Source organism: Vigna unguiculata, chromosome 1, assembly GCF_004118075.2.
Source record: "Vigna unguiculata cultivar IT97K-499-35 chromosome 1, ASM411807v1, whole genome shotgun sequence".
In the NCBI taxonomy this organism is placed as follows: domain Eukaryota; kingdom Viridiplantae; phylum Streptophyta; class Magnoliopsida; order Fabales; family Fabaceae; genus Vigna; species Vigna unguiculata.
The window spans coordinates 2803121-2816056 of NC_040279.1; the positions used below are offsets into that span (position 1 = coordinate 2803121).

The following is a 12936-nucleotide window of genomic DNA, read 5'->3' on the forward strand; positions in this document are numbered from 1 at the left end:
TCATGCAAGACTATTCTTACAAAATTAGGATAATAAATTGATTTCAAATCTCTTTTACCTTCTTTACCATATTTCTACAACATAGTTTTCTTTCTCAGTAAAAATAGTAACAATAGTCTATCATTATCCATAAGAACCTTTAGGTTTAAAAATCCCTTATCAAGAAAAAAAAAAAAACCTCTCAACCTACCCTAGTTCTCCTTCCAAGTAACAAAAATTGAAACCCTTTCACCCATCACTTTTCAGAACCATCACGTTCTCGTCAACAATAGCCCCCACTCACTCCCTTCCTCCCATCAAGTTAGTGTTGGCTGATGTGGTTGGAGTTGTAGTTTCAGGAAGTTGTTTATGGTGATCAGAATTTGGAATTTGTGCTATAGGATGAAAGGTTTGGTGCTAATTTTGTAATTTACTGTTTAAGAGTTATAGTTAACTAAAATAAAGAAGGTTAAAATAATGATAAAATAAGAAAGAGTATCAGACGAAATTCAAAGAAAACTGATGTGAATATAACTACTATTTAAGCATGCATAAATATTTGCAGCCCAAAAAATAAGGAATTTTGCATTGCAATAGAATTTAAATGGATATCATTAACTAGTAAAAAATTAGGATCAACATATCAACCGTTATTATGCTTACAATGTAATTTTTCTTCTTTCTGACTATAAAGAACAAAGTAATCGTAATTAATACCAATCAAATTAATTAATTCCCTTCAGAAGCTTCATCAGTAATGAAATGGGAAACATCAGCGTAGTGCTCCAACACTTCTTCCCCTCACCTTCACACTTTACTGATTGGAAAGTGTACATTAACCATGGCAGCTTGAATGAGGACGAGCATGATGGACTTGAACGAGTCTTGGGACATGTTTAGATGAAACTTTCACATAAAGATTCCTAAGAAAAAATTAAAATAACTTTTATCAGAAGTTAATGTAATACAATTTTCAAAAATTATTTTATATAAATATGTTTCTTAAAATGCATTAGTTAATTTTGATTTATTAAGACATAAATGTTGAGATTTGGAGCCATCCTCACCCATGATTGTCATAAAGTATGCATCATCTTGAAGGCGACTCTGTACAGTTCCATAGTGTTACAATATGGCCTCTGGTATCCCAAGCTTGCCACTGAGGTATAATTGTGTAGGAATATCGCACTTGTGGATATTGGAGACAGTTTCTGATTTAGACATTGTTAAAGATCCTGTCAAAGCCAGCAAGGGCTCTAACAACAGGGTTTGGCTCTCAGTTTTTCTTTCTTTTTCCTTCTTCATTTCTTCTAGTAACGCTTTGCTTGTGTCGATACCTGGTTTCAGTACCGTGAAATGTCAGGTCTTCCTTCTAGTTATTGCTATCAGAGTTATCTATTGTTAATAAAAGAAACTTGATATAGTGCCTAACCTGAGAGGTAACCACCGTGTACGTAGCCATTAAATCTTTCACTAGTGTGCTCCCCAGTGAAGAAAATGCGACCTACAGGGGCCTGTGATATATCAAGAGAGACCAATAACGTAAGGGACAAATAGTTTATTTCATTTTATGTGGTCCCTAATTTTGTAGATGAATAGCAAACTCACAGAAGCGTAAAGGAAAAGGAACAAATTAAACAGCCTGACAGAACGAAATATAGCTCAGGATTATCTCTACCCTACAAGGGCAAAAACAACATCTATGATGTTCAAAATTTCAAGTATTAAATATAAAGGATAATCTTTGTTGGATTCTGCCTCCTGTTCAACAATGAACTGGGATGCCAGAAAACAGAATAACATCAACTTCATGTATCACAAATAGAAAATTCAAAGTAAATAAATTCATTAAAATGTCATTAATGTGTTTTTACTACGATTTCCAAAGCATTATCGATGTAAATTCTAATAAAAACTTACCATTTAAAATTTATTAATCCATACCTTTAGAAAAATGGTTAGTAAATTATGCTAAGGAAATTTAGGTATATACTTCCCAACACCTTTTTTCTTTAGAAAAAAAAAAACAAATTATACAAAATTTAAGGCCAAATAAATGAATTTGTTAGTGTCAAAGGAAATATGAGTTATCGGGTTAATGGCACTCACAAGTCACAAATCACAATATACCGAGTAGGATTAATATGTAGGATTACTATGTGATTCAGTAACCTTGAGAAACCGGTGAAGAAAAAAAAAACGAAAACAGAAAGACAAGTTCTTGGCATTGAATTATAGTTGGGAGAGACAATAAATTATGATAGCTAGCTGTAAGCTCCACGTCATCTGTTGTTTTGTTTTTCATGTACGGTAGTGAAGAATACAAAGAAACGTAAATGTCTAAAAGAGAAAAAAAAAAAGAATATAAAAGACAAATATAGCATCAATTGATATGTTTAAAACAGAATAGATTAAAAAGGGAACTGTCACACATTTACAAAATATATAGAAGTTCAAATTGAAAAGCAAACCTTAATATTTTGAAAAACTTGATGATTGGAAATGATGGGGTAGTTGCTGTAGCTCCCTCGCTGAAACCTGTTATTCCACCAGCGAGGAACGAGTATATCAATGGCATCAGGAATGTCTGATCCAAACATATCCCTGAGCACTGCCATGGCTTCTCTCAAGGTCTCTTCATCAGGTTGAGCTTCCACACGTTTTGATTCCCCATTAGTCAATGTCACGACTAGGATATTGGAACCAGGGTAGGCGTTCTCCATGTGCTGATCATAATTCAGCAAATCATCACATAAACTAAAAAGATTTGGATGAATGAACTTACAAACTAGACAACTATTCTGATTCAGAATAAAACATGGACAGGTAAGCAAAGAGACTAGACAATTCAATCCCCAAGGTCATTTAAAAAATATTATGATCCTGACTTCTATTATTTTCACTTATCATAGAAGTTCAGATCCAAAATCAATGCATCATTACATAGAATTTTAATATTTACAAGAATAGAGCAGATATCGTTTACTAAAGTTCAATAGTGTCCGAATCCTCCATCATATAATTCAATTTTTACCTATTATAATACTATTATACAAAATATGTCAATATTCTATATTAAAAACAAACCAATCATAGCCAGTGTAGTCCCCGATACGAAACTCATAGCAGATGACTCCGAGGGTATACCAACATTAGAAACATCCGTAGAAAGATGATGAGCCATTTAATATTATTTAACAGTGAGTGACAAAGGAAATATATTATAATCTCCTTGTTCTTCCTGAGAAGATATAATAATATGACCATAATAAGACAAATGGGAATAGCTGGAGCAAAACTTTATTATCATGAGCACGTAATAAAGGTCAAAATTACAACTTAAAATAAAAGTGAATAAATATACACCTAAGTAAACCAGGGAAGGGGGAAATATAAGCAAAGCTATTTTTCCATCTCGAACAAAAGATTCGTTTTTTTTATCAATTAAGCCGATTATGTTGAATTACGACAAGAGTAGACGGTGTTGAAAGCTAATTGCAAATACCTCGTTATGAAGTTCAAATGGAGCTTGTTAATGAGATTGATGAAATCCAGGGCACCGTGTTTTATGCAAAATCTATGATAGGACGTGAGGATCCTGGACACTTTTAGGGGATTGTTATTTTACAATTATTTAATGACTGACCAGAGTGTTTCACCATAGAAAGGGGATAAAAACAAAAGACATAATTTTGTAGGCCTAATAACAAGTATGATAACATAAGTTATCTTATTGTAAATAGAGATAAACCACAAGTTTAGGGATTAAGATCAACCATGTGACCCACATGCACAACACATAAATTATAACATGAAGGTATTATTTAAATCCTCAGAATGCCAATCGCACTCTATTTTATTTAGTGTATACTCTTCAAATCATATAAAAGTTAGATACGTATGCTCAGCCTGGTCCCGAAGGTTAGGTAAGTGGCTAGTACTTTCACGGGAAATTAAATTGATAGCAGATTCGAACTGCCTTTGTAATTAAGAAATTAAATAATTTCCCACAGAATTTGACTTATAATAGATCTGGTTCTATGTTCACCCCAATTAGTAGATGGAAAACACTACAAGCTTTGTCGATAATAGAAACAAAACAGAAACAGAAAGAAAACGAGACACCTTAGTAGAACAAACATTAGGGGAAATGAACTGACAACCATTAATGAAAAATTAAAAGAATACCTGCCAAAATGTGTAGTAGCCTCTCCGCTCGTGAGCATAGATGAAGAATTCCTTATCGGGTCCACTTGGCCAGAACTTATACGGAAACTTCAGAAAGATTTTAGTGTACACCATCACATCACATTTCTCGATGGCCTCCAATTTCCACCTCTGTTTCATTATTTTATTGAGCATGGACATATTGAATCAGACAAGATTTAGCTCACGAAGACAAAATTTATAAACTAATAAAAAACAGAACTGAGGGGACGTTTAGACGACTAAAGCCCACCTAAGTAGTATACGGAAAAGGCAAAGTACCTCAATGATAGTTTCCCTTAATATTTAATTTGATGACCTCACTCGCTGGTAATTCTTTGTACACAGTTTGATCAAATACCTTACGTGTTCAACATTTAAATTTACAAAATATTGAGTCCTTCAGACATCATCAATTCTGACAAATTAAAGTTTGTATCATATGATAGGTATAGAACTCTCAGAAGTTGTAATATACATATACTTTCACACCTTCATCTTGCGTTGAAGTGGGGAAAGATTTTAGTAATAAAGAATCGCCCATATAAGGACTTGGTCTAGCTGTACAACACACAAGAAGCTCATAGGTTAGACTTGAGAGGTTTAGACTACAATTTTCTAGTACACAGTGCATTGGTCCATCCATAGGCTTCTAAATCCATATGAATATGCAACAAAGTTAAAATCCACTAACGTTTTCTATGGTGTCACCTACCCCACTCGGTTAACTTTAAACCTTTCTTTTCCATTTTAAAAGTAAAGCTCTATTCAGGTTACAGCTAACTAACTGTTCCACATAGCCATTTATTCATGCTAATTAATTATAGCTTGAATTAATTTTTTATTTAATTTGAATGCAATAATTTACCAACCACTAAAAGATTAAGTAGCATCTTTCTAAAGACAACACAAGACTGCGCGCTATTTGAATTCACAACTACATATGCAAGTTGGTGTTCTCTTTCCACGTGTTGACCTAACCAAGAGGGTTAATAGATCACCAACGATGAGACTGTGGATCATCGATACCGTGGATCATGCGATCCCTGTTTTCTACATATGAAGACACCTCGAAAAACTTCTTCTGGCGTCATCAACCAAAGAACTCAATTTAATACGAAACTATCTATCTCTATATTTCTTTACATTCCCAACCAATGATATTTAAGACTGTGGGGTCACAACCTGTTTAACAGAAGGGAAACTACTACTACTGTAGGGACCCGTATAGACAGAACCACACACTAGAGATTCCATTTCCACCATATTGGTAGCAAGTAAATGCGTTATTACAGAATAGAATGGCCTTGATTCTGAAATTAATACCCTTAGAAAGATCAATGTGAGATGCACAAAACGTCCACATATTTTAGGACCAATTACTAAGCTCCACATCATTTGGTATTATATATATTTACTATATAGCAGTATAATGTACCAGAACACAACTACGCATCTGTTGAGATATAAGTTGAAAGTGTTCTTAAGAGTTTTTTTTTCTTTTTTTTACTAAAGTATAGTTTTATTCATTAGAAAAACTCCAAAAGCTGTAAAAAACATTTTTAGTTTTATATTGCTATGCTTGATTACTCGGGTTTCGTGAGAGTGGAGGCAAAAAGGAAAGGATAATAGTAGAATAAAGAGTAGACGTACGGGTAAGGGTGGATTGAAGGCGAGTAGGTCGCTTTGGAGAACACCAATGCTAACAGACAGAATCACGTAATTGGCTTCGTAAACGCAACCATCCTCCGTTTTCACCGTAACGCCACTTTTTGAATACTGCAATTCCCGGACAACCTGCACAAATTCATGCAAAAATAAAAACTAAAATTTCCTTTTCAGCTTAAATTTCTCCATGTTAGCCAACTCTTATCTAGTACCAGCAAGTAAAATGAACCCCATAAGGACCATGACCCACAAAAATCATACGCAGTCAAAGGGAAAGGTATAGGAAAATTGAAGTCCAAAACGCAATAAAATCTCATGAGAATCTGAGCAGTCTGCCTTGGAACCAACTAATAAATTCAAGGAATATTTATTTCAAAGGAATCTAGGCAGACTTGGAGCACGGACTGAGCAGCTGTTAAGTTATTGGAGCTTTATGTAATTTTCCCAAGCAACAGTCTTAAGTCAGGTCCATTAGTTTCTGATCTTTTGAGCGATTGAGGTATTGCCTAATAAATGGGGATATTGACAAGACTCCCTTCTTCTGTGTTATTATTTGAGATGAAATGACCCATCACCTTAGGTTATTGCGATTGGGTCAATTCAAATAGTGTGGCTGGTAACAGAAATTGGAACTCCGGGGCCAACTAATTTATGAGACGTAAAAAACATTTAAAAGGATTTAAATAGAAGGTGCCATTATTTGTGGGTCAAACTTTACCTGTAAGTGGAGCTCTCAAAAGGTTTCGGCATATTCATGTACGTCGGTAACACTAAAAAATGCAGCAATGGTCAAATACACCCTGAGACCGACCTGCTTAGTGTTTGTGCGAACACTCAAATGATGACTTCAGATTTTTTTTACGTAAAAAGACAATAAAAAAAAATCCTGTAGAACAAACCCAGTGCTTGTCCACCAATCTTCATACCCCAGCTGAACAATGCATACATGGAAGATGTCACAGATCGCAACTTTTGCTATGATTTATATTCCATTTCTACAACAACGGCACATGCTTGTTAATTTTTAGTGAACGATATTTTTTCCAAAACTAACTTTATATTATTTCAAAATTCCATTTATTCTACCCCCCACCCCCTCCCTCCCTTATTTTTTACAAAACGTAAATGCTAAATTCAATTGTACATGGAACTCCACTCCTTCCAATTTTTTATTCGGTTTATTTTGATCGCATATCGTTTCATTCCAGAGTAATTTTTATATGAATACGTTGAATATTTAAACTGAAAATATCATAACAATTTAATGAGAATAAATATAAAAAATAAAGCTAAGTAATGATCAATGTAGGATAATTAACCCATTGTAGGTTCTAGTTGAACTTCAGATATTCAATAGAGACATATATATATATATATATATATATATATATATATATATATATATATATATATATATATATATATATATAGTATTTGAAAGAACTTTATTTATGAAAGACAATTACATGTTTCTACTTTCAATATTCCAACGCTTATATTATTTATCTTCGTACAAGATTTCCTTATCACATAAATTTCGTAAAGAATTTTCGCCATGAATGTGTACTTGACAGTTGACCATGACTTGAAATGATTTTTTATTTTATACTCCACTACACATTTTAACCCACCAAAAAATCCAATACTTGAATGACAATAAAAAGTTCTTGGCCAATAATTTCGCGCCTGAAAGTTATTGACATGGCTTTTGATAATAAAAAAAACAAGACATTGGACACTGCTACAAATCAAATCCACAGTATTTTAATTTTCCTTCTAAAAAGAAAAAGAAATGCTTCATAATTACTAACATATATACATACATGCCTTTATTCATTCAACTTTATTATATTGATTTGCAAAAACCAGTCGGAGCTTAACTAAATTAATTTATAATCTACGTTTCAATTATTAAGTAGTCAAAAGCTTCACGAAAAGAAGATATGGGAGTTGACGCGAGAAGAAGAGGCAGGAGATGAGTGACAGAAATATCGCAAATACACACGCAAAAAACAAAAGCAAAACAGTTCTGAGAAGTCATTATCTGCAAACTCCACAGTGGGACAATAGAGATTAAATAACAGACAACGAAACACAATAACAAAAGGGGAAAAAAACACAAGGCAGGGAAGCAAACAAATGCAGATTTTCACCAGGAAATGTAATTGTTAAGCAAGCAGACAAACCAATAGAGTATTGCCAGGTAGGGGAGACGGAAAATTGTTCGAATAAGAAAATTCTCATAGAGAAACGGCTTAATTATATTATATGAAGCGTTGTGTTGTACCTTGTTGAGTTTGAGACGATTGTCCAAGATTCTACCCTCCGATGTGAAGAGAAATTCTTCGGCCATTTTGTACAGCAAATAGTCGTACCCTCTTTCGTCAGCAACCAAAAATTCTCTCTCACCAAAGTCTACGTAGGTTGATATTGGTTCTACCTCTGTGCATCCCAAATTTCCCAGTTTCAGAGCACAGTCCACAGCGAAAGAAACAAACAAAGATACACATATTGAAGCAGTTTCAGAATCACAAACAGTATCTCCTTGTGTGTGTGACAACAAATTTTGAATAACTACAGTTTTTTTTACTGGTCTTACGCAGGAAGTAAATCAACAGTGAAAAATTGAACGGATCGTACCAGCCATTTCGAAATCATGCAGGATGAAATCAATAGCGAGCTCTACTGGCGTCTCCGGCGTCCTAAAACGGGAAGCGTAAAAAGAAGCATGAGCAACAAAAAAGGGAAAAAGAAGAAAAAAAAAAAAAAACAGAAGCAAAACAATCCAAAAGGAAAATAATTGAAGGCATGATTGATTATATGTAACAACACATTCACAAAATGACTTTTGCGGCTGAAAACGACGCGCAGAGATTTACACTTACGAAGGCCGTTTCGATTCGTTATTATTTCTATTACTACTAATACGGTCATCACCATGACCACGATTTGCTTTTTCTTCTTCTCCTTCCTCTTCTTCCTGTTTCCTCAACCTCTGAATCGCCGAGTCCACCGCTTTTTTGTACGAGTCAGCAGCGATTCCACTCGGAATGATGTTCCCGCTGCAACAAACAACTCGACACACCAAGTCAGCAAAAGCAAAAACAGAGGACGTGATGCAAACGACGTCGTTAGGCGAAATATGAATAGACCTGCGGTCGTAGATGTTGTAGCGCGCATTGCTGTAGTCGGAGAAGCAAGTGCGGATGCCGAATTGCGCGGCGAGTTCCCACACGGGGTTGGACAGCGGACCGCCGACGCCGGCGATCCAACCGGCTCCAAGCTCCACCGACACCCCGCCGAAACTCTCCTTGCGGATCCTGCCGCCGACGCGATCCGACGCCTCCAGAATCACCAAGTCCTCGACGCCGTTCTCAGCCAACACCTTGGCCGCAGCGATACCTTCAAATCAAAGCAAACACAATGAGATTCCGGAACATTCAGTCCAGGAACTGAGTCCGTCGCGGCAGAATAATGAGGCGGAATGAACTCACCGGAGATTCCAGCACCGACGATGACGACGGAGGAGCGAGAGGGAGAATCCATCGTAGCCTTAAATCAGTTCGGTTCGGTTCACAGAGAGAGAGAGAGTACAGTGTTTGCTGTTTGTGTTTTTTTGTTTTGTGACACCTGAAGAATTATAGCGGGAGTCGGTTTATATAGGTTCTATTTTTGCGCTTTATTTAATTTTTTATTTATTTTAAAATCCCCTGTTAATTGTTTTTTCTGCTTTACACCAAAATGCACGATGCACTCGTGTTAAACATCCAAATGTCTTTTGCATTTGAATGTAGTCCAACCATACGTGCTCCCAGGCTAACGCGTTTTGGGACTCACCATCATGGTGTGGAAGTTACCATTGCACTAGTCCCTTAACTTTTAGCTTCATCCTTTTCTTTTAAATTAATGAATAACAAGTAGAAATAAAATTCAAAATTATCTTCAATTATAAATTTTTAAAATGTAATGTAGCGACAATTTTTTTTGTTAAATATGGTGTTGCTCTTTAGTGAAATTTGGAATTAGTTTTCTTTCAAAATTTTTGATTAATTTAGTTTTGAATTTTTAATATATGTAAATTTAGTCATTTTAACCAAATTTTGTTAAGTTTATCTAACGTTTCAAGCGTATTTTATGATAGTATTTGAGTTAATATTGAAACAAAGGTATGTCAAACTGTGTAAATAATTAAAATAACATCATAAAATACGTTTAAACTTAACAAATTTAAATGACTAAATTCACGCATTTAAAGATAAACGACTAAATTGGTCAAAAGTGTTGAAAAGAAACTAATTTCAAACTTCACTCTGAAATTTGATGCACAAAACTTGATGCACAAAAAAGTATTTAACTTTTTTTTTTCTGGTAGAACATATCTTCATATCATATTACAATATCATTGACAATGTAACAATTTATTGATAATTTATTGATAGAAAATGCAACATTGTTACGATCTCATCATCCAAAAATATCAGAAGATTTCACAATACTCATACAAATTATATAATCTGAAAACCTTTTTAGCAGACAACCCTTGTTTAGATGATATTACACATAAGCTTTATGCTACCATTGAAAAAATATATACATGTATGTTTATTTATTTTTTTAGAAAATTTTATTAAATTGTAAAATATTTTTTATTAAAGGTAATTATGAAATAAATAATTTGTATACATTTTTTATTACATAAGTATTTTTTATTACAAATATATTTTTAATTAAAAAATAATTATTAAAAGATAAAACTAGAAAATAATATTTTTATTATGAATAATAATTTGAATTTAAAAAATAATTACTAAAGAGTAAATTTGAAAACAATATCAATTCTGTTTATAATGATTTCTTAAAAACATTTTGAAAAGACATACCAGTTCCTTTATGTCTTTAAGATTGTTAGAAATCTTATTAAGTAAATCTACATTATATAAAGTTAATCATGTAAGATATATTGTTGAATCATATATTAATATTTAATTTCACATTTGATATGTTGTAGTGTGAACTTGTGCCTGAAAATAATATTCCAAAACTTTAGTATGTTTCTTTACTTGTGTGAATACAGCCTATGTTATAAAGTATATAACTTTGATCATAGGGATCAATTTCCAGTCGCATAGTCTCATAATAATTATGTAAAGCTTTTGCATAATTTATAATTTCCTTCAAATTAAGCTAACATTTGTTACGGTCGTCATTGGGTTCAAAGAATCTCCGCTCTAGAGCTGTACATGAGATTTTCATCTCATACGACTCCCCCTTATGTGTATAATGAGAAAAATCCATAAAATAAAAAAAAAATAGTATTCTCATTCTTAACTAAACAGAGCTAGTGTTTTTACAATAAATCTCTAGTCAACCTTCTTGTCAAAAATTATTTCTTAACATTAAGTATGTAGGTACTTGATAAAAAAAAATAAAAATAAAAACTTCAATTTCTTTGTCCGTTACAGCAAACATTCACTTAAGTCCTCATCTTGATCTTGAGAGTTTGATACGGATTTAACTAAGATGCAGACTTATGAAATTTTGAAAGTCATGTTACAAGATGAGATATTATGAGTCATATAAGTACACTATGAAATATTATGAGTGTTTAAAATTTTTAGATTTGTGAAAATATAAGAAATATAAGATATTACAAAAGAAAAAACTTATTATTTTATTTTATTCATATTATCTATATATATATATATATATATATTATAATAATAATATAATATAAAGTCAAATAGCTTCATGTGATTTTTTTAAAATAAAATTACAAAATTATTAATCTTAGAATTTTTTTTCTTTACAAATCCAGATAATTAAATAACGGCGAACTTAAGCGAATATTTACTGTATATATCATAATTATAAATGAAAAAATGTCATTGTTTTTAACAAACATTCAAATTATAATTCAGTTTATTTAATAAGATAAAGAATGTGTAAAAAATAAAATAAAAATAAGTTTTATAGCGGTTGGTGTCAACCACCATAATTCTATTAGATCTTCTGGTATGCACTATTTATCGTTGTTGTTCAAAATCAATTATTCAGGAAACTGAAAAGAAGCACACTTCTTCACGTGTGCCTGCCAAATATGTGAAGTGACCCTAAGATGATCATCATGGTATGAAAATGAACACTACATGATATGGTTTAAAATAAATATTGTATTTAAATATGGAATTTTTATAGATTTTTTTTTATAAAAAGTTTTATGTTTTTTTGTAAAATTTTTATTTGGATATCCAGAATTTTAAATGAAATTTTAGTTTTAAATGATCGAGAATAATTTGATTATTTTAAATTTTCCTTAATTTTTTTTCATAATTATCTTTGTTTTATTCTTAATTCTTTTATATCTATGGAGACATTGTTAATTTAATTGAGATATGAGGGTTTGAATTTGATATTATATTTTAATTAATGTTGAGATGAGAAGTTTATCATAATTATTTCATGATTGTTTCGAATTTAAGTGGGATAATATTAATAGAGATAATCACATTCAAAGTATTTTATATTAGGTATTTTGAAGGGTTGTAGAAGGAAAGAGTATTTAAATTGTTTTGAATTTCCAATTCCAAGTAATATAAAATTATTGGTGCTATGATATATATATATATATATATATATATATATTTTGGAACGACATGTATTCGATACATCTATACGTTTATTTTGAAAATAATAAAATATGATATGCATGTATAAAAAATATTATAAAATATTCTAAAGTATAAGATACAAATACGTGACACGTGATCCAAATTAAAATATCGGTGCATCATAGATTAAGTCTATGAAAACAATAATCTTTATCAATAAAATTATTTTTTTGTTAACATGAAATAATTTTATTTTCTCAATGTTTATCAAAGTTTTTACCTAAACTAAGTTAGGATATTTTAGTCAATTGATGAACATTATTTTTTGGTTATATTAGTAGGATTATTTTTTCATTAAGGTTAACATTTGTTAGAGTTTTTTCCACGATAACGGTAGTTGTGAAACCATTTTTCGTTATTGAAATCTGTAGTGTCACTATATAGTATAGTTTGAAACTAATTTTTAAGTTTGGTA

The 12936-nt window shown here is 32.1% G+C and overlaps 1 protein-coding gene across 1 annotated transcript; it reads right to left on the bottom strand.

The window, feature by feature from the left end:
* Positions 1–567: 567 nt before the first annotated feature.
* Positions 568–9494, bottom strand: LOC114189769 (polyamine oxidase 1). The gene is made up of 11 exons (XM_028078814.1): positions 9348–9494; positions 9006–9255; positions 8739–8915; positions 8494–8555; positions 8141–8295; positions 5839–5982; positions 4168–4317; positions 2451–2705; positions 1412–1493; positions 1047–1316; positions 568–902 (listed from the first exon to the last, which is right to left on the bottom strand). The coding sequence occupies exons 1-10, from the start codon at positions 9397–9399 to the stop codon at positions 1105–1107; spliced, it is 1539 nt and encodes a 512-aa protein (XP_027934615.1). The 5' UTR covers positions 9400–9494; the 3' UTR covers positions 568–902; positions 1047–1104.
* Between the last annotated feature and the right edge of the window lie 3442 nt (positions 9495–12936).